General features: G+C 51.5%; 1 protein-coding gene across 1 annotated transcript in view; it reads right to left on the reverse strand.

The window, feature by feature from the left end:
- The window catches only part of SCN1B (sodium channel, voltage gated, type I beta subunit), a 47,918-nt gene extending 21,759 nt beyond the window's left edge, over positions 1–26,159 (reverse strand). Inside the window, exons 1-2 of the mRNA XM_015422483.1 lie at positions 25,865–26,159; positions 880–1,046 (exon numbers count right to left, since the gene is read on the reverse strand). Coding sequence (XP_015277969.1) covers positions 880–1,046; positions 25,865–25,910 — 213 coding nt within the window. The 5' untranslated portion in view covers positions 25,911–26,159. The remainder of the gene's footprint in view (positions 1–879; positions 1,047–25,864) is intronic.
- Positions 26,160–27,100: the final 941 nt, after the last annotated feature.

Here is a 27,100-nt window from a genome sequence, read left to right on the forward strand (position 1 = left end):
ACTTCCAAGTAGCACTCTAGGCTGCCTCCTCTAGACTCTATGGTATTTATTTAGTTATTTATCATTCCACTTTATATCCCGCTCGAATCCCTTATGCAGGGGTCTCTGAGCGGCTTTACAAGTCGGTGCTAATCACCATTTTCAATATCCTAACTAGGGCCACAGGTTCTACGCGGGGTGGGACAACCTACCGGGCACCCCTATGGTGGTGGTTGGTGTTGTTCTCGTCGGCGGTTTTTCTGGCGGGGTGCTCCTCATGGCGCTCAGTGGAACTGTTTCTCCTGCAGCGCGTGGCTCCGCCTTCTTCCGGCCTCAGCAACGTCCCTTCCGGCTCCGCTGGGCCAGCGCTCGGCGTTCTCGCGCGCCCCTTCTTTGACGGCAGCCACTCCAATGTCCTTGCTTCTTCGGCCGCCAGGGACTGCTCCTCCGGCTGCACTCGCTCGCCGTTGCTGCCGCATCGCCACGCCACGCCGTCCGCACCGGAACTGGTGCCTCGCCGCCATCGCTGCCGTTGCAACCATCACCAGGCAGGGTGCCCCCCACCCTACTAAGGGTGGGTACCCATTTATCTACTTGCAATTACGTTGCTTTCGAACCGCTGGGTAGGCGGGAGCTGGGACAAGGGAGCTGGGACAAGGGTTTACCGAAGAAACTAGGGGAAAATCCTACAGCATCACTATGTGGGGGCCATTTGTCCTCCCATTCCTCAATTCCTTTGGGATGGGAGCAGGTAATCCACCCACCCACCCCCCGGCTAGTAAACGGGAGGCCTAATGGCGGCTTCCCATATTGCTGGCAAAACCATTTACCCGATTTCCCCACCTGCAGGAAACAGGCCCCAATCTTTGCCCTGTGTCCCACCGTCGCCACAGCACCCACCTTGACCATCTCCTCCGTTTCCTTCTCCTTGAAAAACCACTCGGTGAAGGCCTCGGCCACCGTCTCGCTCCGCTTCTTGCAAGAGATGCACGTGATCTTGAAGGTTTTGCCCAGCACGGCTTCTGTGTGCGAGTCCACCTCCACACAGCCCCCCTGGCATAACGACACTGCAAGAGGAGGGCAGGAAAGATGTTACCTGGGCATAGGGAGGAAGGTAGTTGTGAATTCCCTGCGTCGTGCAGGGGGTTGGACTAGATGACCCTTAAGGCCCCTTCCAGTTCTATGTTTCAACCTACAAAGGGAAAAACAAACTCCTTGCCTGTGTCAAGTGTGAGCAATTCTATCCTGTATTCTCTCTCACACCGGCTTTCCCCCCCCCCTCCCCGATGAGGCTTTGCACAGCTGCATGACAGGCAGAAATCCCACTGGTTTTGGTTTACATTTTGTTTGCATTCCCTCCCCCCCCAGAAGAGGATGGTAAAACTAAACAGCAGTCCAGGGGCTGCTGCTGGAGACCAACAAAGTTCACCCCAGCATTCATGAGTCGGAGCCCACTGCATTTGACTAAGTGAACTCTGAGTCACAATCAGCTTACACCAAAGCAAAAGGTGTTAGTCTTGGTGCCCCTGTAAGTCATGGCCTAGGAGTATTCTTAATGGGGTGGGGAAAGCTTCACCAGTTGAATTTCTGCCTTTCATTCACCTGTTAGAAACACAAGGCCTTCTGCAGGGAAAAGCGAATCACCCCTTTTCTAATAACTCATTTAGCTCTGACCTGGATGGTCCAGGCTATAGCCCAATCTTGTCAGATCTCAGAAGCTAAGCAGGGTTGGTCCTAGTTAGTAGAAGAAGAAGAAGAAGAAAGAAGAAAGAAGAAGACAGAAGGAGGAGGAGGAGGAGGAGATTGGATTTATACCCCACCCTTCACTACCCGAAGGAGACTCAGAGTGGCTCACTATCCCTTTCCCTTCCCCTCCCCACAACAGACACCCTGTGAGGTAGGTGGGACTGAGAGAGCTCTTTCAAGGACTGATCCTCAAAGAACAGCTCTGAAAGAACTTGTGACTGACCCAAGGTCACACCAGCAGCTGCATGTGGAGGAGTGGGAAACAAACCCGGTTCTCCCAGATTAGAGTCTGCCACTCTTAACTACTACACCAAACTGGCATTTAGATGGGAGACCACCAGGAACTCCAGGGTTGCTATGCAGAGGCAGGCAATGGTAAACCACCTCTGTTTGCCTCTTCCCTCAAAAACCTCAAGGGGTCGCCACAAGTCAGCTGTCACTTGATGCCAATTTACACCACCCCATTTCTGCTCGACATACCTGTTCATAGATGACATGATTTACACAGAGCCTAAACAGAAAGGGGTTCTAATTCATCAAGGAAGGATGTTGGGACTGTGGGGCCATCGTATTATTTATTGATTTTAAAACGTTCACATCCTGCTTTTACTTTTAAAACTCCCAAAGTGCCTTCCATGCATCAATCCAGAATTATTATTTTTTTTAAAAACACACCCTACAATATGGCAATAAAAACTCAGCAAGTCATAAATATCAAGCCCCATTAAGAAAAGCAAGTGAAGTTGAGCAAGAATCTACTGCTAGAAGCAAATGTTACAACGGGCCTGGGAAGGAGACAGGAGGATAGATGGGATTCCTCTTCCATCTCTCAAATTCCAGAATAAGCAAAAGGGAGATTTCTTTCTTCCTTTCATTTATATCCTCTCCTCCATTTTATCCTCACAACAACCCTGTGAGGTAGGTTAGGTCGACAGTGTGTGACTGGCCCACGGTCACCCAGCGAGCTTCCATGGCATGAGTGAAGATTCGAACCTGGGATTTCCCAGATCCTGTTCCGACACTTTAACTGCTGCACCACGGCAGCTCTCTGTGAATACAGAGCAAATATGTGTAGTGGTTAGACTGTCGGATCTGGGCGACCCAGGTTCGAATCCCCCCCACTCTACCATGGGTGTTCGCTGGGCGACCTCGGGCTGGCTGCTTTCTCTCACCTAACGAGCCTCACCCAGGGTTGTTTTGAGGATAAAACTGAGGAAGTCAGAATGATGCTGTAATTCAATCAGAGTGCCTGCTGGGGAGAAAAGCCAGGTACATGTTTCTGAATTAAGCAATTCACTGCCAGAAGAGGCGGTGGTGCCCATGAGGTCTGACGGCCTTTCAAAGGGACTGGACGTGTTCACGGGTGACAGGTCTCATCGCTGGCTATGGGCCATGACAGCTAAATGGACCCTTCATGTGCACAGTTCAGAACCTGAAGCTGGGGTAATCGACGGGGAGGAATACTGCCTTCGTTCTGGGATTGCACCCTTCCCCGAGGCATTTGACTAACCACTGTTAGACGGCTGGGGTGGACGGGCCCTCTCTCTGATCCAAGCAGGTGGTTCTCATGTTCCAAGCAGAGAGGATGCAGCTTAATCTACAGTGGAGTCCAAGGAGGCGTGAAGAGAGATCAGCCGGTGTCATCAGCAGTTGGAATCTCACTCCCCCCCCCTCCCCGGGGGGCTCACGGAAGCAGCTGTCTCCCAGGCTTTCTGGAGTGTGGGTGGAGCAGCCTGGCCAATTGGACGTGGACGACTCCCAGAATATCCCGGGCGCTGGGAATCGTGGCAGAAAGGGCTCCCAGACAATGCCATCCAAAGCACACTCTTCCAAGCCCAATTGACTCCAACAGAGATAGGAGGGCAGGCCCGTAGTTACAGCAGGGGCATTTGGGGGCCCTGCCCCTTTAACTGAAAGCCCTGCCCCACAAACAGCCATGCCAGAAACCTTATTTTTGAGAAGAGACCCTCCCCACGCTGCCTGTCACTCATTCCCACGAGCCCTTGGGAAACATGCAAATTAATTAAACGCCCTCTGAGCTGTTTCCCCCCCTAGAAACTGAAATGCTCGCTGCCCTGTCCCTTGAAAGGAAGGGCTAGAAACAGGCACGGAGCTTTCCCCTTTAAAGACAGGCATTCAGAGGAATTTAACTGCCCCCCCCGCACCCAAATTTAAATGCCCCTGAACAAAAATATCCTAGCTACGGACCTGTAAGAAGGAAGTCGGTCTGCTGAGAACTGCACCATCCAGAATCACAGCGTCGGGAGGGGCCAGGCAGGCCACCTCATCCCACCCCCTGGTCAGTGCAGGATCAGCCTAGAGCATCCCTACCAAGGGCTTGTTGAGAGACTGCTTGAAGACTGCCGGTGAGGGGAGCTCACCACCTCCCTAGGCAGCCCAATTCCACTGCTGAACTACGCTATTTAAAAAATTCTAATACCTTTCCATCCAACAGGAAGAGTTCCCTGCCCTCCTCTAAGTGACAGCCCTTCGAATACTTAGAGAACGTAATCCTGCTCCCCCACTCAGCCTCCTCTTCCCCAGACTGAACCTTCCCAAGTCCCTCGGCCTTTCCTCGCAGGGCTTGGCCTCCAGGCCCCTGATCATCCTCGTCGCTCTCCTCTGCACCCGCTTCGTTCTGTCCACATCCTTTTTGAAGAGAGGCCTCCAGAACTGCACACAATACTCCAGGTGCGGCCTGACCAATGCAGTGTACAGCGGGACAATGACACCTTGCCATCTGGCCTCTGTTGACCTGGGGGGAAATGCCATCCTCTGCCCCTCTGTGTTTCCCCAGCTCGCGATTCGGGGCAGACCTCGGATTCCCCCTCCACGCCTTCCCACAAAGTACCGGCTGGTGCCAATGAAAGCAGCCCAGCGAGGTTTGCCAGGGCCAGCTCTGACTAATGCAGCCACAGCGTGCGTTGCCAGCGCCCACCGGCTCCTTAACCCGCCATAACCCCACGCATGGAGCTTCGCTTGTGGTTGGCAGGTGGGGAGGGGCACGGACACAGCAGTGCTCCCAGAATGCTTTGGGAGGGCTGGAAGAGGGCCCAGTGGGGCAAGAGGACTTGGAGAAGGAACGAGGGAAGGCGCTGGGAGAAAGGGTTCCCACGACAGCCAGAGACATTCTTGCCCAGAAGCAAAGGGGGGGGGGGGATACAACTGAAACAAAAAATACATGTTTGTTTGGACTCCTCTCGACCCAAAGAGATGTCCAACATTCTTCTCATCTCCATTATATCCTCACAGTGACCTTGTCCAGTAGCGTGGTAGCCAACTTACGGTGACCCCGTAGGGTTCTCAAGGCAAGAGAAAAACAAGGGATGGTTTGCCATTGATCTGCCTCTGTGTGGCAACTCTAGACTTCCTTGGACGTCCCTCGTCCAAGTAGTAATCGGGGCCGACTTTGCTTAGCGTCCAAGATCTCACGAGATCAGGCAAGCCTGGGCCATTCAGGTTTACCCTCAGAGAAATAGATTGGCAGGGTGGAGATTCAAACCCAGTTCTCCAAAATCCTAGTTTGGTGCTCTAGCATAGCACACCGGGTCTATAAAACCACCCAAGCCTCAAAGCATGTCCTAAGGACCATCCTGGGCTGGTTCCATTGACATGGCTCACACAGGGTCAGAGGCTGTGAGCCCTGGGCTAAGAGACAAGGGCCAAGAGACCGTAACCCAAACACAAGTGTGTCAACTACCTGCAAGAGAAGGAGAGGAGGAGGAAAGCCGGTTTTATATCTTGCTCTTCACTACCCGGAGCGGCTTACAATCACCTTTCCTTCCTCTCCTCACAACAGATACCCTGTGAGGTAGGTGGGGCTGAGAGAGCTCTTTCGAGGACTCTGAGAGAACGATGACTGACCCAAGGTCACCCAGCTGGCTGCATGTGGAGGAGTAGGGAATCAAACCCGGTTCTCCCAGATTAGAGTCCTCGGCCCTTAACCACTATACCACACTGGCTCTCAGCTCTTGGCCCAGGCCTTATCCAGCTGGCTCAGCTATGCCCAGTTTCCCTCCCCTTCTCCTCATCTTTTGAAATTATTTCTCTCAGCTTCTTCTACCCGCGGAAGTTTTCCTCTAGTCCTGCATATTCATTACTTAGGGGGGAGTGAGCCCTTTCAAAATGGTGATTCAGCCGATGCGGCAGATGAGATGGTTGTAACCCGTTCGGGACCCGTAAAACAGAATGCAATCTGTCAAGTTAATGCACATCCACTGTACCCATTGCAAAGATAGTAGCCATTTATAGATAAATGCTTGTTAAAATCCCACACAGCCATTCTTTATGGGGCTGGGGTTGCCAACCTCCAGGTGGGGCCTGGAGATCTCCCATTATTACAACTGATCCCCAGACTACAGGGATCAATTCCCCTGGAGAAAATGGCTGCTTTGGAGGGCGGGCTCTATGGCGTTGCACCGTGTTGAGGCCCCTCCCCCAGGCTCCACCCTCAAAATCTCCAAGTATTCCCCAACCCAGAACTGGCCACCCTATATGGTGGGCGACAAAATAAATCCAATCTTTTGCGTGTCCTTTTCCCCCGCTGTGAATGTTCTATTTATATGTATGTCAAGTTCATATACAATTGCCACAAGATAGATGTCACTTCAATACTCTAAAAGCCATATAGTAAGGTAAAGGTTCCCTTGCTCGAAAGCCAGTCGAGTCCGACTCTAGGGTTGCGGTGCTCATCTCCATTTCAAAGCCGAAGAGTCAGCGCTGTCCGAAGACGTTTCCGTGGTCATGTGGCCAGCATGACTAAACACCAAGGTGCACAGAACGCTGTTACCTTCCCACCGAAGGGGTACCTATTTATCTACTTGCAATTTCTTGCTTTCGAACTGCTAGGTTGGCCATATACTATAGTATAAATTTCCATTCAAACACCCACAAGATGAGAATAGTCTATATCTTTTGAAGAATGAGAACACTTCATTTGAGGAGTTCATTCGTAGGACGGGGTTTCCAGAAAATTAATTCAAAAAAACAGAACTTATTTTGTCCCATACTTGATTAATATTTTAGCGTTTTGGTTCACAGTGGTTGCCTTTTTCAGATTCATCCTATATGGCACACAGACACGGATTGGGTTTGGGCTCCCCTCCCTGCGCAATGGCTCAATGTGACTGGTGGGTTCCCCTAGGTCGCCACAGACACAGTGCCCAATTCGGATCGGGATCACGGCACACCTGAAGAGGAAGCCTACACCTTCCCGTATCATTTTCATGACACAAAAGAGTCCTGGGTTGCCGATCTTTGACACACTGGGGAAATCCACAAGTCCCCTGGGATATATGTGGAGATAGCCCAATGGGACAAATTGCACCCCCAGTCCCATTTCAAGCTGGAAAAGCAGTGGGGTTTTTTTTGGGGGGGGGATGAAGCCTGTTCTCCATGCATGCCGAGGTCCAGATCCAAACTGGACACACATGAACTGAGGAGCAGCTAGATTATTCAAGTCCAGAAGCCCCTCAGAGACCAAGATTTGCTTTCAAGGGTCAAAACTCCCTTCCTCAGAGCGTTGACTCTCAAAAAGCTCGCACCCGCCCCTGAATTTTGTTGGTCTCTAACAGCGTTCCGTGCGCCTCGGCGTCTAGTCATGCCAGCCACATGACCACGGAAACGTCTTCGGACAACGCTGGCTCTTTGGCTTGGAAACGGAGATGAGCACCGCACCCCTAGAGTCGGATTCGACCGGCTTTCGAGCAAAGGAAACCTTTAAGGGACTACTGACCTCAAATATTGCTGTTCCACTGCAGATCAACACGGCTGCCCTCTGAAACGAAATTAACTGAGAAGCCACAACTAACATGTTGTGTTACCGAACTGTTCCCGCACGACGAGGACTCCCAACCCAACTGGTGTGCCCTGTAACATGCAAAGCCTTCCTCCAAGAAATAACAGCATCTCCTGGCAGCTTTTCTCTGCCTTTCTCCTGCCATTTGCAGAAATAACGTCGCCCTGCAATCTGCTTTCATTTATAGTTGTGTTGATGCTTATTGCCAGTCCTACAAAAGACACGCTGTGCAGCTAAGATCCGTGTCTTTCTCCTGTCATTCTCAAGGCTGCAGCAATAAGCATCAACACAACTATAAATGAAAGCTTCCCCCCTTCTAGAAGACTTCGTGGAAGTAGAAGCGGGGCGTGTAATTCTGGAAACTCCCGTTGGGGTTTGACTTTTAAAACACTGATGCAAAATTGACTGGTAGTTGTTAAATTGAATGAACGAATGTTATTGCTATACTGGATGTATTGAATATATGTACCCGACAAGGATGTTATAATAGCTACACAGTGCACTTTATAGAATAATAGTTTGGTGCCAGTTTGGTGTCGTGGTTAAGTGCGCGGACTCTAATCTGGGAGAACCGGGTTTGATTCCCCACTCCTCCACTTGCACCTGGCTGGATGACCTTGGGCAAGCCGTAGTTCTGATAAGAGCTGTCCCTGAAAAAGAGCAGTTTCTGTCAAGAGCTCTCTTTTTTGCGTTTCTGTAACCATTTTTAGAAAGCAGGTGGGTCCAGGGTGTCTGTTGTGGGGAGGGGAAGGGAAAGGAGTTTGTAAGCCGCTCTGAGACACCTTTGGGTAGTGAAGGGCGGGATATAAATCCAATCTCTTCTTCTTCTTCTTCTAAACAGTACATGTTAATTTACAAAAGGTTCTTGCAGTGTATATTTATTTGTTACTTGAACCTCCAGGTGGGGCCTGGGGATCCCCCACAATGACAGCTCATCTCCTGACTACAGAGATCAGTTCCCCTGGAGAAAATGGATGCTTTGGAGGGTGGATTCTCTAGCATTTTACCCCACTGAGGTCCCTGTCCTCCCCAGGCTCCAACCCCACATCTCCAGGAGTTTCCCAACCTGGAACTGGCAACCCCGCCTCCCCATCCTCCTGCCAGTGGCCAAGGGGAACTGGCAACCCAAGGAGTGAGAATATTGTGCCAGGGCCTACCTAGCTAGTTCAGGACAAAAGTGAGTTTCAAACCAGGGTCTTTTCCTTTTCTCCCCAATGGGCCCCCAAAGCAGTTTGGTGTAGTGGTTAAGGGCCGAGGACTCTAATCTGGGAGAACTGGGTTTGATCCCCTACCCCTCCACATGCAGCTGCTGGTGTGACCTTGGGTCAGTGACAAGTTCTCTCAGAGCTGTTCTCTCAAGGGCAGTTCTCGAGAGAGCTCTCTCAGCCCCACCTACCTCACAGAGTGTCTGTTGTGGGGAGGGGAAGGGAAAGGAGATCGTAAGCCTCTCCGAGACTCCTTTGGGTAGTGAAGGGCGGGGGAATAAATCCAGTCTCTTCTTCTTCCTCCATTTTACCTTCACGACAACCCAGTCAGGTAAATTAGGCTGAGAGTATGTCACTGGCCTGAGGTCACCCGCCCAGCTCCCATAGCATAGCAGGGACTCGAACCCAGGTCTCCCAGATCCTCGCGTGACACTCTAACCACTCTCTGACACTGCCTAATTTGCAGCACAGCCTTGAAGAACTACGGCCTCATCCCTGCTTCCCTCACTTCACAGGCCTCTATCCCCCCCGTGTACTTTGGCTTTGGGAACACTTCCCCCCCTCCCTTACCTTTAATCCACATGCTCCTCCAACCAGAGATCGTGAGCATAAAGCAATACAATGCAATAAAAATAAAGCACGCAAAACAAATGCAATAGAATAAAATAGGCAAGAGGCAAGATAAAAAGACTCCTTTCCCCCAGTCCTGGCAGGCCTGGTTTGAGAGCTACGGGGGGTGTGGTGGGGCGCGGGGGGGGGGGGGGGGGGGGCGACCTCATCTTCATGCCCTGCAAGAATCTAACTCTGAAGATGAGCTGACAGTCGCCAGGTGGAAAGCAAACCCCCGTCAATGCTTGCAGCATGATGGCACGCGGGGGAGAGAGGGAGAGAGTGGGCGTGCACATGACAGAGAACTGCCAGCCAGAGGTGTGACTGGCATGTGCGTGTGGCCGGGGAACGTGTCAGAAGAAGTGGGCGAGAGACAGCATCTCCGCGCACCCTCCGGCGGCAGGTCACACGCTTCCCTCGCCCGGCTCTCTTTCCCTGTCTTCGTGCATCAGCGGTGACACCCTGCAGTCTTGAAGGACGAGGGGTTTGCTGAGTCAGAGACGCCGTCGTCGCCCTCCTCGGCGCTCAAAAGCACCAGCCGCTCGTCTGCAGAAGCGACGTTGCAGCCCCGCCACACTGCCCTGGGAAGGAGTGCGTGGGAAACACCACCAGGGGGCAATCCTGGGTGGGAATGTTGGCGCACCTGCGCCAGAGTGCGTGATCTGTGAGGGGTCTGAGGACCACCTTGAAAGTTTGTAACGTAGAATGGGTCAAAGGTGTCCTCGGGCACCCAGGTAGGTAGGAAACTGTTACAGAAGTTGGAACAGAGAGTGGCCACAGATGACTAACAGACGAATGTGCGAATGGGTGGAACGGCCACTTTTGCGAGCTTGTTAGCAGGGTTGCCCTTTCCCTTATAATGGAGAATCCCATCATTTCTGTAGAATCTGGACAATCTCACACTTCAGCCATACAAACAAGCTTCTAGTCCTCATTGCTACAGACAATAAACTACGGGGGGAAAGCCTGTTTTGGCTTAAGAACCAGAGACGTTCTGCACGGAGTTTTATCACCAAGCACAGATTTTTACACCTGGCTATCAGTTCTTCATCCCACCCAGTCCCCTACATCTCTTCCCCCCCACCCTTGTTCTTTTTCACTGATCTCTCTCACGCACCGGCCTTCCATCCTTCGCAAGGGACTGGAAGCCTGAGCAATCCCCCACCCCCGACCGCACACCCACTTCAAATATCGCTAACAATTGTTCAGCGGTGCGGTATTCTGCGAAAACTGAAAACGCGCAGACTTTAGAGTGTTCCATAAACTCGCAAGATCCAGAAAATGCAGCTGAGGTAATAACAAATCAGGCCCATTTGTCGGTGAATCTAACACAATGAGGAGCACAATGTTCTGTTCCCAGAACTCGGGTGCTACACGGAAACCCTCCACGGAGATAGATCAAGACGGGTAGCTGTGTGAAGTCTGTCTGTAGCAGCAGAAAAGAGCAAGAGTCCAGTAGCAGCTTAAAGACTCACAAAATTTGTGGCCGGGTAGGAGCTTTCACGAGGAAGGAGTGAGCAGTGGCTCACGGGAGCTCCTCCCCTGCCACAAATTTTGTTAGTCTTTATAATAAGGTGCCGCTGGACTCTGGCTCTTTTCTACTGACACGGAAAGCCCTGTCTACATAAACCTGATTTCGTGTGGGTGGAAACAGTTTGCACATGTGAGCTCATCCCTCACTGACCTCCGAGAGGTGACTGGCAGGCGTACACAAACCGCCTCCTATTAATCAATGCGGACAGAGCCCAAAACGCAACTTCCCCAGAGGACATGTGTTTGACAAGATAAACACGTGGAGCTGCCTTCCACTGAATCAGACCATCAGTCCATTGAGGTCGGTCTCGTCTAGTCAGACTGGCAGGGGCTCTCCAGCAGAGGTCTTTCCCATCACCTGATCCTCTTAATTGGAGATGCCGGGGACCAGGGACGGATGAACCATGAAGCAGACTAAGCACGTGCTTAGGGCACCAGGGCCAAAGGGGGCACCACAAAGTTGGGAAAAGGGTGAAAAGAACTTTATGTAGCCCACGCTTGGCTTAGTTTGTACAGTATATTTCAGGGCTCTTTTTGTAGAAAAAGCCCAGCAGGAACTCATTAGCATAATAGGCCACACCCAACAGCAGAAACCCGTTAGCATAATAGGCCGCACACCCCAACAGCACAGTTCATTAGCATATTAGGCCACACCCCCATGCCTTCCCTTGACTTGCCCAGTTGCCCCATGGCTGCGGGATGCCTGGCAAGCTGGCCCTTAAATGTCTCCCCGATCCTTCCAGGGGCCCCCCCCCGGCCTGCCTGCTTCGGAGTCGCGGGGGGGGGGTTGCTCTCCAAGCCTTCCCTCTGTAGCAACGAGCCCAGACGTTTTCGTTGAAGTCAAAAATAGCCCTGGTTATCATATGAAAACATTTTGTATTGCTGCAACCTGCATTATATATCTGGTAAGACAGGTCAACCACTAAAATGGACTGGGTCAGTGTGGAAAGGAGGGGGGCACCAAGATTGTTCAGTGTTTAGGGCACCAGTGAGCCTCAATCCACCCCTGCCAGGGATTGAATCTGGGACCTTCTGCACCCCAAGATGATGCTCTGCCACTGAGCCATGCCCCCCCCCAATGCACAAAGGTGAACTGACTGGGGTGGAAAAGGCACTCTGCCCATGTTCAGAAACATGCTGTACGCCACCCTGAGCCAAATGTCTTCATTAATTCCTGCATTTCCAGGATCAACTCAAGAACTACAGGAAAGTGTTTTGCAGAACATGGGGGCTGGGCTTGCAAAGGGCCTGAATACATTTTTGGATTTATCCATTCTGGTAGAGAATCTATTGCATTTTTATCTTGCCCAGGCCCTCAGGTTAGAGCACACAGTTCTTCCCTCCTTCATTTCACCCGCACAACAACCCTGCGAAGCTAAGAAAGCGCAACTGCCCCTACATCTTCCACTGAATTTCATGGCTGAATTGGGGATTTGAACCCAGATTTTACTCCAACTTGCTAACAACTGGACCACTGTCTTCTAACTCAGCGTTTCTAGTTCACACAATATCCCCCCCCCCAGGTCTGCAGTTATCGAATTATCTCAGCCATATGTTGTCGAAGGCTTTCAAAGCCAGAGTTCATTAGTTGCTGTACATTTTCCGGGTTGCGTGGCTGTAGTCTTGCCACTGTAGAACCTGACGTTTCGCCAGTAGCTGTGACTGGCATCCTCAGAGGTATAACAGAGAAAGATGGAGCGCCCTCTGTGTCAAGGTGAGAAGAAAAATGGTAGGCAGGTCATTTATATCTACTCCTGGGGAACTCCTACAAGATACTGACTCAGCCCTACCCCACTTTCTGGAGTAGATATAAATGACCTGCCTACCATTTTTCTTTTCACCTTGACACAGAGAGTACTCCATCTTTCTGTGTTATACCTCTGAGGATGCCAGTCACAGTTACTGGCAAAACATCAGGTTCTACAATGCCAAGACCACAGCCATACAACCCGGAAAATCTACAGCAACTAATATCTCAGCCATGTTAGATTCGAGTCAGTAACACCTTAGAGACCAACGAAGACTTTCATGGTATAAGCTTCAAAGAGTCAAAGCTTCCCCTTATCAGAGCTTTGACTCCCCTCCTACCCCCAAAATCTAGTTGATCTCCAAGGTGGTACTGGATTCAAATCTAGCTGCTCTGCAGCAGAGCAACACAACTAACCATCTGCAGCCATATAAGGGCGATTCTGCATTGGCTTTTCCCTCTGTTGTTTTACGAAACTCACCTTGGGACAGAAATTCCCCTCTGCATTGCATGTCGCTTTCTCTGATCATTGGATTTTACAGTACCCTCTACACTGCATGCCACTTTCGCTTTCTTTGATCATCAGATTTTATGGTACCTTCTGCATAGATTTATGGCTGTTCGGGGTGACTTTGCAGTCGGTACGGCATTGGCCTGGGGTAATTGCATGTGGTTTTGAGCGGCACTTTTTCCTCAGTGTTGAGAAAATGTGGAGCAAATGCCAGATGCAGAATTGCCCAGAGTCTTATTTTATTGATATTATTTTGGAAACTGGTTTCAGTACACAGACCCAGTGGCCCCCTAACTCAAGCTAAGCTCAGGACTTTCTCCCCCACCCCACCCCAAATGCATATAATAGATCTATAAATATTTCATCTTGAATTAGGGAACAAAGATACTTTCAGTAATGGGAGAAGCCCGGATTCAGCCATCGTGTGTGAGCAACGGATCAGTTTGGAGAAAGCAGGGAGACAGCTTGGGCTGTTGTGTGGGTTGTGTTAGTACAACTGAGGGTTCAACTCCTCTTTTATGAGTTGGATTTTTTTTTTCCCTTCTGCAAACCCAGCTGCCCGGTTGTTGTGAAAGAAGAAGAATGATGGGGGGGGAGAGGCCTTTTTTAACTCTTTCATCCTCTGCTGTTTCCTCCTGGGAAAAGCCGCCCTAAAGTGCTTTTGGGGGAGAGACGGTGGCATGGTGCGTGCATTTTGCCTTCAATGCATTTATTTATTTATAACCTGCTTTTCTCCCCACAGTTGGGACCCAAAGTGGCTTAGAACACTGTTCTTTCACAACAACAACCCTGTGTGGTAGGCCAGGCTGGCAGTTTGTGATGGGCCCAAGGTCACCAAGTTTAGTGTAGTGGTTAAGTGTTCAGACTCTAATCTGGGTAGGGTTGCCAAGTGGTATTTACCTTTTAGCGGGGGGAGTCCTGTCCCTCCCTGGGAGTCTTCTTGCAGGCGCACCATGATGACATCATCCAGAAGTGACATCATTGCATCGGGCACGTTGGGGGCAGGGCCACAATCAGGCCTATTAAGTGGGGGTTTCCCCGCCCCCCGGGGGGGACCTGACAACCCTAAATCTGGAAGAACCGGGTTTGATTCCTCACTCCTCCACTTGCAGCTGCTGGATGACCTTGGGCAAGCCATAGTTCTGTCAGAGCTGTTCTCTCAAGAGCAGTCCTCGAGAGAGAGCTCTCTCAGCCCCACCCGCCTCACAGGGTGTCTGTTGTGGGGAGGGGAAGGGAAAGGCGTTTGTCAGCCCCTCTGAGACTCCGAGTGAAGGGCGGGGTATAAATCCAATCTCTTCTTCTTCTTCCACAGTAGAAGCAAGGATTCGAACCTGGGTCGCCCAGGGTCCTAGACCACCAAGGAAAACTCTGCAGAGCAAGTCAATGGCAAACCACCACTGCTTCTCACTTGCCCTGATTAAGCCCCTTGCTGGGGTCACCATAAGTTGGCTGTGACTTGAGAGAGCACACGTGTATATAAGGGGCTTTTTACTCCCATATGGCTCAGGGGCAGAGCATCGGCTTTGCATGCAGAAGGCCCTTGGTTCAGCCTCTAGTTATGATCAGACAGCAGGGGATGCGAAAGATCTCTGAGACCCCCCCCAAAAAAACAGCTGCTGCCAGCCAGAGCAGACAATAGTGACCTCCCAGACCCAAAGGTATGAGTCAGGAGAAGGCAGATTTTTATGGGGTTAAGCCTTCCAATGGCCAGTTGGCTCCTCTTAAGCTCCTTGGCAAAAGACTATCCGTTCTCCTTGAATATGGCAATCCGTTATTTCTAGGAGCCGATTTCTCTCTCTCTCTCTTTCTCTCTCTGGAAAGCTTGTTTGGCAAGAAGGTCCCTAATTCCCTTCCCTGGAGAGGAGATAACGGAAAATCGCTATCGAACACAAGTTAGTCTCTGTGGAGCGCCAGAGCCCGAGTCTGTAAGGTCATTACATCTTTCAGTGTTCCTGGAGGGAAAAAGATGGGTAGCGAAAATCGTGCTCCGGTCTAGTTCACTGGGATGACTCGGTTCCGATTAATTGCCTCCTGGCCCGATCAGGAACAGCATGGCTCAAAACAGCAAAATTTGCACCTGCAGCCTCAGAATTGAGGTTTCTAGGGGCTCATGCTTGTTAACGGTGTGGGGGTGTGTGTATCCATCTGCAATTAATTGTTTGGAGTTAGCTGCGGTTTCACTCCTGTTTCAGCTCCTGCTTTGCACATTGCGAGAACCGACCTGGGGGGAAACCATCGACAGGCTGACTCCCCGGGGGCCACCCCTAGTCCTTTTGTGTGCCCAAAAAAACGGAGGCAAAGGAGGCCATGCCCTTGAGAATGTACAAAGTGCTTTCCCTCACCACCGCCTAACCAGAGACAGCGTCAAAACATCAGGCACTGCTGGAAAGGGCTTCCGGGACAAAGGTTATTATTTCCAAACAGAAGCCCTGGGCCCATACATTTGGTGTTGGAACGCAGTGTTGAGTCACAGCCGAATTACGGTAACTCTGTCAGGTTTCCAAGGCAAGAGACTTCAGAGGGGGGAAGGAGGAGGTTTGGATTTATACCCCACCCTTCACTACCTGAAGGAGTCTCAGAGTGGCTTACAATCTCCTTTCCCTTCCCCTCCCCACAACAGACACCCTGTGAGGTAGGTGGAGCTGAGAGAGCTCTTCTGAGAACTGCTCTTGAGAGAACCGCTCCGAAAGAACTTGTGACTGACCCAAGATCATCCAGCAGCTGCATGTGGAGGAGTGGGGAATCAAACTCGGTTCTCCCAGATTAGTGTCCAAGCACTTAACCACTATACCAAACTACACCAAGCAGCTCGGGAACATGCATCTGATATCCCTTTCCCTCATTTTACCCTCACAACAACCCTGCCAGGTAGGTTAGGCCGAGAGAAGGGGACTGGCCTACGGCCACCCAGTGAGAGCTACTGCGATGTGGTAGTCAAGAGAGTCAGGAGCTAGGGGTGCCGGGTCCATTGGAAACACCAGCAGAGGGATGGGGGGGTGACATTCCAGGAGCAGGAAGTGACGTCGTACAACGTGCCTACGTCACCTGGAAGTGATGTAGGCACATCGGTGGCGACGTTCTGGTTTCTGGGCAAAACTCTATGGCAAAAACCTGCTTCGGACCACAGACAGACCACAGCCAGCTTTGGACCACAGAGCCAGTTTGTAGTGGTTAGGTGTGCGGACTCTAATCTGGGAGAACCGGGTTTGATTCCCCACGCCTCCACTTGCAGCTGCTGGGTAAGAAAGGGGTGGGATTAGCTAAAGGGGGGGGGTGATGCTAAAATATTATCAGCTGCCTTAACCCTGCAGGGTAGCTCGTGAAACAGAAATAACCCAAGCCTGCCGCTTAAGTACACCTCTGCCAGCTTGTCCCATTCAAATCCTTCCTGTCCGCTGCTTATTTAAGAACGAAGGCCTCATGAACTGCCACCACCCTTAGGTTTCCGAACCCGAGAGGCCTTTAAGGCAGGGTCTGCAAGGCTTCGGTGGCGCTGAGAGGGCACGAAATCTGGGGGAGGTTCCTGCCTTCCACTGAGAGGCTCGGGGACAGAAGGAAGAGCCTCCATTTGGCCAGGCCTCCACAGCCGACCGAGTCAAAGCCATGAAAATTTAATGACCAGAAATGGGCTGACCATTAGGTTTTTAAGCAGCCTCTGGAAGAAGAAAAAACACCAATGACTCCCCAGCTGAACAGCTCCAACTGTAAGCAGAAGGTAACCGTACACCTGGGCAGTGTTCTCCAAGCAGCCATGATGTGCTATTTTTCCTCTTGAACAGAAAACACAGAACTAAATATTTATGTGTACGGGGGAGCATTTAGCTGCAACTGTTGAGGCTGTCACAAATTTTAGAGCTATCTAGTTTATCTCGCCCTTCCCCCAAGAAGAAGAAGAAGAAGAGAAGGCATTGGATTGGATTTATACCCCGCCCTTCACTCGGAGTCTCAGAGCGGCTGACAAACTCCTTTCCCTTCCCTTCCCCTCCCCACAACAGACACCCTGCCAGGTAGGTGAGGCTGAGAGAGCTCTGAGAGAACAGCTCTGACAGAACTATGGCTTGCCCAAGGTCATCCAGCAGCTGCAAGTGGAGGAGTGGGGAATCAAACCCGGTTCTCCCAGATTAGAGTCCACGCACTTAACCACTACACCAAACTACACCAAGCAGCTCGGAAACATGCCTGATGTCCCTTTCCCTCATTTTACCCTCACAACAACCCTGCCAGGTAGGTTAGGCCGAGAGAAGAGGACTGGCCTATGGCAACCCAGTGAAAGCTACTGCAATGTGGTAGTCAAGAGTCAGGAGCCAGGGGTGCCAGGTCCATTGGAAACGCCAGCAGAGGGATGGGGGGTGACATTCCAGGAGCAGGAAGTGACGTTGTACAACGTGCCTACGTCACCTGGAAGTGATATAGGCACATCGGTGGCGACGTTCTGGTTTCTAGGCAAAACTCTATGGCAAAATCAGCTTCGGACCACAGACAGACCACAGCCAGCTTCGCGTTACAGAGCCAGTTTGGTGTAGTGGTTAGGTGTGCGGACTCTAATCTGGGAGAACCGGGTTTGATTCCCCACTCCTCCACTTGCAGCTGCTGGTGTGACCTTGGGCAAGCCATAGTTCTATCAGAGCTGTCCTTGAAAAAGAGCAGTTTGTGTCAGAGTTCTCTCAGCCCCACCCACCTCACAGGGTGTCTTGTTGTGGGGAGGGGAAGGGAAAGGAGTTTGTAAGCCGCTCTGAGACTCCGAGTGAAGGACGGGGTATAAATCCAATCTCTTCTTCTTCTTCTTCTTCTACAAAGTGACCTGGGCACATCACATTTATTTCCTGTGATGTCACTGTTGGGGGGAGGGGTTTCTTCCTGCCGGCCAGCTGCCTGGTGGCGGGTAGGAGCCTGCAAAACTAGGGGAACTCCTGCCCGCAACTGGGAAATGGCAACCCTATCAGGAGCACACAAAGCAGCCTTATACAGAGTCAGGTGATTGGTCCATCTAGGTCAGTGTTGTCTACTCAGACTGGCAGCAGCTCTCCAGGGTCTCAGGTCAAAGTTTTTAACTAGGCCCAGCGTCATGGCTTAAGACAGCTTTAACGTGCAGAGAGTTGGTCTCTCAATGGCTGCTAGTCAGACTGGCTGCACAGAACCTCCACGTCCAGCATACCTCTCTGCACCAGTTGCTGTGAGCAGCAGCTGACTTACATCCGGGCAGTGTTCCCCCTAAGCTGAGTTAGTGCGAGCTAGCTCACAGTTTTTTAGCCTCCAGCTCACACGTTTTTGTCTTCACTCAGGAAGGATGGCACCAGAGCAAACTAATTTATGCAGCAGCCAAATCGCTCGCTCACAACTTCAATGCCAGCAGCTCACAAAGTAGAATTTTTGCTCACAAGACTCAATAGCTTAGAGGGACCATTGCATTTGTGTGCAGGTTTGCGGGCGTTTTTGCCACCACACAAGAACACAGTGCTTTGGGCTGGTCCAGAAGCTCTCCTGTTATGTCTGGACAAAATTAACTTGGCATCTGGGGAGCTGACCCGCAGGGCCGTTGGAGACCATTCAGTTTAGTAAGTCATATGTTCTTGAAGTACAAGAGTCCAGTAGCACCTTCAAGACTAACAAAATGTGTGGCAGGGTATGAGCTTTTGTTAAGTCATTGCTCATTTCTTCAGATAGAGCTAGAATGTGAGTCCACCTGTCCTATATTTTGGAGAGTGGATTGATTTCAGATGCTGAATAATATTAGCAGGCAAATGACGACAGCAGGTGAATGACAATAGCAGGTGTGCTTGGATTAGGTGTGGGATGCAGAGGGATAGCAGACATGGAGAAATCGGCATTGGTAATGAGACAGGAAACCTAGATCTCAATTCAGGCCAGGAGGATGCATTGTCCTGAGCTTCATTATCAGTTGCAATTCAGCAGTTACTGCAGCGTTGATACGTAACACTGCAGCACATGTGAATTACTTGGGTGTGGATTTAGGGTATCAGTTGACAACAGGTGTATTTTCAAGAAATCCGTTCTGCATCAAGGAAGCAACAATGGACCGATTGCTGGAGAAATCATACTTTTTCAGGTGCAGCGATCCTCCAACCCGCTCCAAACAGCCTTCCCCATTTTTTATCCACACAACAAACCTGGAGGATAGGTTAGGCTGGGAGCCAGAGAGAGAGAAAGCCAGCCCAAGGTCACCCAGCAAACTTCATGGCAGCATCGGGATTTGAACCCAGGCTTCCCAGATTCCAGTCTAACCATTACACCACATTGGATCGAAGTCCTGCAAAGAACAATCCCAACCTGCAGAAGAGATGGGGCCATTTGTTCAATATTCAAAGCGCACATCCGATACAAGGGACGCATCAGAGAGGGACACACCTAATACAAATATCTGGGTAAGCAGGGGGAAGTTACCATTTGTATGTCATTTGCACAGAGCACAGTATAAGGTTTTCGGCATCCACTGAATGTTACTGGGTAACATTTTGGTTTTGGGTTCCTTCATCCGAAATGTCTTTTAAAAAAATTAGTCTAGGGCTTATTATATAGTCAGCGGAATGGGTCAGACGGGTGCTTCCAGAAAGGAAACAGAGTTGTGGTTCATTGCATTATTTCTTGTATGCCTGAGTTTGTTTGGACTGTGTTTATTCCTAATGTTTTGTCATCCAATGGTTGCATTGTTTACAATATACCTTCTGCTGCTTTGCTTTATTGCATTACGGTAGTTGTTTTCCTCCCCAATCAGCCTTAGATCTTGTTGAGAAACACAGACTATAAGGAAAGTGAATTAATTCATACGAGTCACAATGTTCCCTCTAAGCTGTGGAGTCTTGTGAGCAAAAATTCTAGCTTGTGAGCTACTAGCATTAAAGTTGTGAGTGAGCGATTTGACTGCTGCATAACCTAGTTTGCTCTGGAGCCCTCCTTCCTGAGCGGAGACAAAAATGTGTGAGCTGGAGGCTAAAAAAATGTGCGCTAGCTCACACTAACTCAGCTTAGAGGGAACACCGGTCACAGTAAAACCTCTGAGGATATTAAGTATGTAGGAGAGAAGTACCTCTGAACATGTGCAGAGTCCAGTCTCTAATCACACAGTCACGACTACACCCAGCCTCCGTTTTCCTGAGATTAGGAGCAAGGAGGGAGGGGATTTGGAAAAGATCTGAGCTGCAGGGAAGGTCCCCCCCCCCTCCAGTGTTCAGACACTGAATCCAGGAGCTGTATCAGGCCAGCTGGAATAGGCGTGTGCGCTCCTAAGAGACTCCTTTTTTGGAAAGCACCATCTTGTTTGCAAATCGAAAGCCAGAGAGCCGGCATGGGGTCGTGGTGAGAGCAACAGACTAGGGAGGCCCAGGTTCAAATCCCCTTTCTGCTATGAAAGCCCGCTGGGTGATCTTGGGCCAGTCTCTCTCTCTCTGCCTAGCTCACCTCGCAGGGCTGTTGTTGTGCAGATTAGATGGAGGAGGCCGAACAATGTATGCCGCTTTGGGTCCCCACCAGGGAAAAAGGCAGGGTATAAAAGTATTAACTTTTAACTTATTTATTATCTTTTTCAAGTGTTGGAAGTTGCCGCCAGACCCTCTGAGTGAGCAGAAAACTAAAACAAAACAAAACCCAACAAACGAATAAATACAAATAAGCATAGTAAATAAAAGTCATAGTTCTCTACCACAAGGGAGGGTACAAAGATGTGGGAACACCACCAAACAAGTGACAAGCCCGTGTGCCTTCTGCACCAGCAACGTTGCACAAAAAACTGGCTTCTCTAGCCCAGCATCTTGCTTCCAGCAGTGCACAGCCAGATGCCCCTGGGAAGCTTACAAGACATCACGAAAGCAGCAGTCCTCCCTCACTGTCTGTTTCCACCATTGACCCTTTAAGGTATACTGCCCCTGAACATGAAGGTTCCATTTAGTTCATAGCCAGGTAGTGACTTCTCCTACATTTGCCTAATCAAAAAAACAAACATCCATCAAAGCCAATGGCCATCACTTCTCACATCACAATGCGGAGACGCACTGCTTTAACCTGTAAGCCCTGCGCCCCAGGGAAACATCCTTGTATTCTGACCACTGCCTTGAATCCTATTGTAAACCTCAAATGGGGTCAGATTAATGTTTTGATCTGAAGAATATTTAGAAAAGAGGAGAATTAAAAAATCCGGAAACTTCTGTATCAACGTGGCTTTATTTGAATAAATGTACAACTTCTACTCTACATTCTCTCCACTGAGCCTGGCCTTCCTTTTGTGGATCCTTCTGGACCTTTTGCTTGGACTTATACTGTGTGGACTCTATACTGTTTGAGCTGTTTGCCGTTTACTGTTTATGTATTCAGACTGAGGAGCTGCGGTGGCTCAAGTGGTTAAGATGCTGAACTGCAGGCTGTGGAAGGTCGGTAGTTCAGCAGTTCGAGACCCGAGCTGCCACATGACGGAGTGAGCTCCCGTCTCTAGTTCCAGCTCCTGCCAACCTAGCAGTTCGAAAGCAAGAAATTGCAAGTAGATAAAGAGGTACCACTTCGGTGGGAAGGTAGCAGCGTTCCGTGCGCCTTGGTGTTTAGTCATGCCGGCCACATGACCACGGAAATGTCTTCGGACAGCGCTGGCTCTTTGGCTTTGAAACGGAGATGAGCACCGCAACCCTAGAGTCGGACTCGACTGGATTTTGAGCAAGGGAACTTTACCTTTTTTATTGAGACTGAAGAGCGTTGCTCTCATACATAATTGGGACGCCACACAGAAGTTTTTTTTTTCCTTTTCCTTATTCTATTTCTAGTTTCCTGTGGGACCTTCTCTCTATATAAAAAGTAAAGGTGTCCCTTGCTCGAAAGCTAATCGAATCCGACTACAGGGGGCGGTGCTCATCTTCTTTTCCAAGCCGCAGAGCCAGTGCTGTCCGAAGACGCTTCCCTGCTCATGTGGCCGGCATGACTAAACACCAAGGCACAGGGAACGCTGTTACCTTCCCACTGAAGGGGTACTTATTTATCTACTTGCAATTTCTTACTTTCGAACTGCTAGGTTGGCAGGAGCTGGGGCCAGAGACGGGAGCTCACTCCGTCCTGCAGCACTCGGGTCTCGAACTGCCGAGCTACCGACCTTCTGGTTTGCATCTCAGCGCCTTAACCTCTAAGCCACCACGACCCCCCTCTCTCTATAGCCTTAATTAAAAAAACAAGTAACCCTCAAAGCCAATGGCTCACATCACAAGGGGATATTCAAACGCCCCTTCTTTGAATGCACTCAGGCTAAGACAATTTAAATTGTATTCTGAAATATTTTATACCCCACCTCTCCAAACTAATATCTCGATGCCCTGCGGTCAGCAACCGCTCAGGTGCCAACCACTGTCCCCTTTACCTTACAAAGGAATCAAAACATCGCCCTGACCTGGATAGCCCAGGCAAGCCGATCTCGTCAGATCTCGGAAGCTAAGCAGGGCCGACCCTGGCAAGTAACTGGAAGGGAGACTACCAAGGAATACCAAGGCTGGGACACAAAGGCAGGCAATAGCAAGCCACCTCTCTGAAGCATTCAGACCCTACTGGGGTCGCCAGAAGTCACAATGACTTCCCTGCATGAAAGCACATACACGCACATACAAAATACCCACACACCCACAAAGGAATCAAAACCTTGACAAGTTAAGAGGCCATCAGTGAAATGTGGACAGTGTGAAAAGGAGTTTTCAGATCCACATGTGGGTGGAAAACTCAAAATGGCAGTGGGAGTAAATAAACATTTGGGGCAAACCATGGACGACGGTTTAGGGGACGGACGATACAGGCCCATATTCCTGAACACGGTGTAGAGGTTAGAGAGTGCGAATCCCCCTCTCTGCCATGGTGACCTTGGGCCAGTGGCTCTCTTGTCAGCCTAATCTACCTCACAGGGTCGTTGTTGCGTGCAGAGTGAGAACAATGTTGCAAACCTCTTTGGGCCCCCATCAAGGAGAAAAGCGGGGCATGAAAACACAAGTTACTTTCTAGCTTCCGAAAAGTAGCCGAATTGTTTGGTTTTGCCTCTCCTTGCTTTTCAGGGTTTGCGTTTGGTTTGTGGACAATATCCCTGCCCCACTTTTTAAAGCCTTTAAGTCAACTCTGCAGTTCTGGAAAGGGACATGGCTTGACCCATGCTGAACTTCCACTCAATGCCCCCCCACACACACACACCTGAGATCCACACTTCAGGACCACACAAGAGGGCCAGAAATCTCCGGAACGGCCCTGTAGCATTGCCTCTTTTGTGGCCAAGAAAAAACACCCCCTTCTAGGCCTCGTTTTTGAACAGCCTTGCTCCATAAAAAAACTACAACCAACGAATCAAGACAGGATTACAAGCAATGCCTCCCTCTAAGCTGTGGAGTCTTTGTGAGCAAAAATTCTACTTTGTGAGCTACTGGCATTAAAGTTGTGAGCGAGTGATTTGGCTACTGCATAAATTAGTTTGCTCTGGAGCCATCCCTTCCTGAGCTAAGACAAAAATGTGTGAGCCGGAGGCTAAAAAACTATGAGCTAGCTCACACTAACTCAGCTTAGAGGGAACACTGATTACAAGCGACAAGATTTTTTTTAAAAAAATCCTTTGTTTCCTATTGACTTGCCTACCAAGTGCTAGAGACAGAGAGAGTTGGAGCCAGTTTCCAAAGTGTTCCCGGAGTGCTAGGAATCCCACTTCCAAAGACAAAGATGCGTTGAGTTGCTTAACCAGAGCGCCCCCCGCCATCAGAAACTACCACCCAAGGTGATTGTTATACAACATACAGACAGACACCGTTTCAACTGAGAGACACGGCCGGGTGTGACAAAACACACAAGCGCAGCCAACCTACAGTCGACCCTCGTGCCAATCTGCTTCGTACTTTCCAGAATGCGGAGAATGGCTTTCTTCCAACTGGGGAAGTGCCCAGGTCCTTTGGCTGAGGCGCCCTCGCAAAGAGCCACTAATCTAGTCACCTATGGCGAGTCGAAATGAACTACAGGCAACCAGGTGGGAAGCTTTTGTAAATGGAAGGAAGGAAGTTGGTATCCCCACCCCCACCCCCCGCTTTCTCATCATCCACAAGTGACTGGGCATGGGTACATGTAGGCAGGCTTTGAGATCTGCAACGTTTTTTTCATTATTGTCTGATCGGTGGGGGGCAGGGGGTTAGCTATACAAGCTAGATAAGCTTGAGTTTATTTGGAAGTCCTGGCTGAACACTCAGGCCAGTATACAGCTCTCATTACTACATGCAGCAAAGTGGAAGTACAAAAAAAAAGGGCCCGGGGGGGGGGGGGGGACTGATGCTATCTGCAGAACACTCAGCAGGAGTTACAACCTTCCTCCTCCTTCAAGATACTTCATTTTCATACCCTTCCTTTCTCCACAATGGGGACTCCCAAAGTAGCTTATGTCACTCTGCTCTCCTCCATTTTATCCTCACAACAACCCTGTGAGGCAGGTTAGGCCGAGTACACAATCGGCCAAGGCCACCCAACAAGTCTCCATGGGGCCTTGGGTTGCCCACTCTGGGTTGGGAAATACCTCGAGATTTTGGGGGTGGAGCCTGGGGAGGGCGGGGTTCTGGGAGGGACCCTGATGAGTGTAATGGAGTATAATGCCATACAGTCCACCCTCCAAAGCAGGCCTTTACCCCAGGGGAACTGGTCTTGGTCGTATGGAGATCAATTGTAGTAACTAGGGATCTCCAGGTGCCATCTGGAGGTTGGCAACCCTGTCTATGGCAGACTGGGGGTTCAATCCTGGGCCTCCCGGATTCTAGTCTGACACCCTAATGCACTACTACACCATGCAGGATCAGCACTCAGGCCTGAGGAAAGCATCCCTTTTCAGGTGATGAAATCAACTTCTTCCTCCTGGGAAGGGCCGTGACTTCTGTCTCAAGTTCAAATCCTCCTCCTAAATGGCCACCATCTTCAGAGCCACCCCTTCCCACAAAACACAACTCTGAATCCACGCCGGGCTGTCCTGAGGTTTGCCTTGCAGGGCTGCAGGGAAGACACTGCTAAGATGACCCCCTCTGAAAGCAAGAAGAAAACCCCGACGTGGATTCCAGGAACCCGGGAATGGATGGTGTTAGAATTTTATTTTTTAAGTGGATATGGATTCTAAGAGATAGGGGACTCCCCACAACACTGAACTCTGCCGTTGCCCACATACACACTGAGTCCTAGGCCCCAGGATTCCCTCCTCTACGTGCAAAGCCTAAAAGGCAAAGGAAAGACCCATTTCTGGGGTTCCCATAAGTCAGCTGCTACTTGAGGCCACTTTCACCACCCATCTATAGGTGGTGGTGCCACTTTCCTCCACCACCTGGGGGCCCTGGGGAGGGTGATGCTGGCCCTTTTTCCCTAGGGGTCCTCAAGCCTGGAGAGAAAAGCCTCAGGAACTGAAGCCTCCGAGCAGGCCCCGTCTGCAGGCCCCAAAGGGGAAATCTTGGCTTTCCTGGGAGAGACCGTGACTTCGGTCTCGAGTTCAAATCCCAAGCATCATAAATAAAGTCCCGGAAGCGGATTTTTTTTCCCGCGCCATGGATCCGACGAGGGGAGCAGGCCAGGAGGAGCAAGGAAGAGACAGAACTGATCGGAGTCGTTTTCTCCCGCTGGGAGGGAGGGAGGGGGCCTGTCACCTCTCCCCCAACCCCGTCTAAACTGGGGCTCTCTCCTCTTGTCGGGTTCCCCCACACACACAAGGTCCCCCCCCTCCCACTTAAAGGCCTCCCCCCCCTTTCCCCCCTGGAACTCACCTAGGGCAAGGCAGACCAAAAGGGAAGCGAGGTGCAAAGTGGCCATGCTGGGGGGGTCCGGATCCAGGGTGGGCGCCCCTTTTCGGCGTGGGGGGTGGGGGGTCCCGTCGGCGCCCGATTCTGGGGCCGGTCACGCAGCCCTGTTCCTTCGGAGCCCCTCCTGCGGTCAACAGACAGACGATCCTGGGGAAGAAGCTTCCAGGGAGAGGGTATTTATAGCGCGGGGCTCAACGCCGGCCCCAGCAGCCCCGAGCGCCTTGGAATGTCCCCGCCGGATGAGCCTGGCCCTGCCTCGGAGAGCCGATCCCTCCCGGGCCGGGAGCAGCCAGCTACAGCGGCAGGGGGCGCTCCGCGGCTTGTTGCCCCGACGGGAGGCCCGCTCGGCCCGCTGCCGCGCTGGGACCGAGCCGGGGAGAGAACGAGCGCGGAGAAGCAGAAGAGGCGGCCGGCTGGGGGAGCCATAAAAGTTGGGAAGGGCCCGGGAAGCGTCTGGGGAACGGGGGTGGAGGCGGCCCTTCTTCTCCGCGCCGAGCCACGAAGCGCCCTGGCGCCGATGGTGCAGCGGAGCCTGCGGAACCTCCCGCCACTTGGGACCCGAGGCGCAAAGCTTGTCCGCCTGGACCCCCCCAAGGTCGGCGCTCTCGAGGTTCCCGAAGCCCCCAGGAGGAGGTCTTGGCTCTTGGCTCGTCTTCGGGAAGAGCAGCGTTGCTTTTCCCCTCTGCAGAGAGCAAATTAAAAAACACAGACCACCCCACCCCCCGGGGGGGAAAAAATCCGAAACCGTCAGCAAAATCCGATTGGCAAAGCGTCTTGCGTGCGCGCGAGGAGGAGCTAGCCGCCTCCCCGGGTGAGTGCCCGGCCGGGACTCCAGAGGGCCGGATCCATGGCCGGTGTTGCGCTGCTGTGCTCGGGACGGCGGCGGCGGCGAGCTCGGTGGGAGCAGGCGGGCCCCTGGGCAGGAGCGAGAGGCGGACTGCGGCTCGGCCACACGGGTGCCTGCCCGCTGCGGAGGGGAAGGATCCGGGCCGGCTGCGGGGGGAGCTGCCCGGCTGACCTCCCCCTGCCCGGCGCGGGGCTGCGACGCGCCGACCTGCCTCCTTCCTTCTCCGCCTGGCCTCCCCCCCGCCGGCGGCGCGCACTGCTGCGGCAGAGCTGGGGCTCGCCGGAGAGGGCGGCTGGGAATGAATCGAAGCGTGCGCCAGGCGGAGGGGGAGGAGGAGGAGGGGGAAGGGAAGG

The sequence above is a fragment of the Gekko japonicus genome, unplaced genomic scaffold (assembly GCF_001447785.1).
Source record: "Gekko japonicus isolate JY-2015 unplaced genomic scaffold, Gekko_japonicus_V1.1 scaffold1250, whole genome shotgun sequence".
NCBI lineage: Eukaryota > Metazoa > Chordata > Lepidosauria > Squamata > Gekkonidae > Gekko > Gekko japonicus.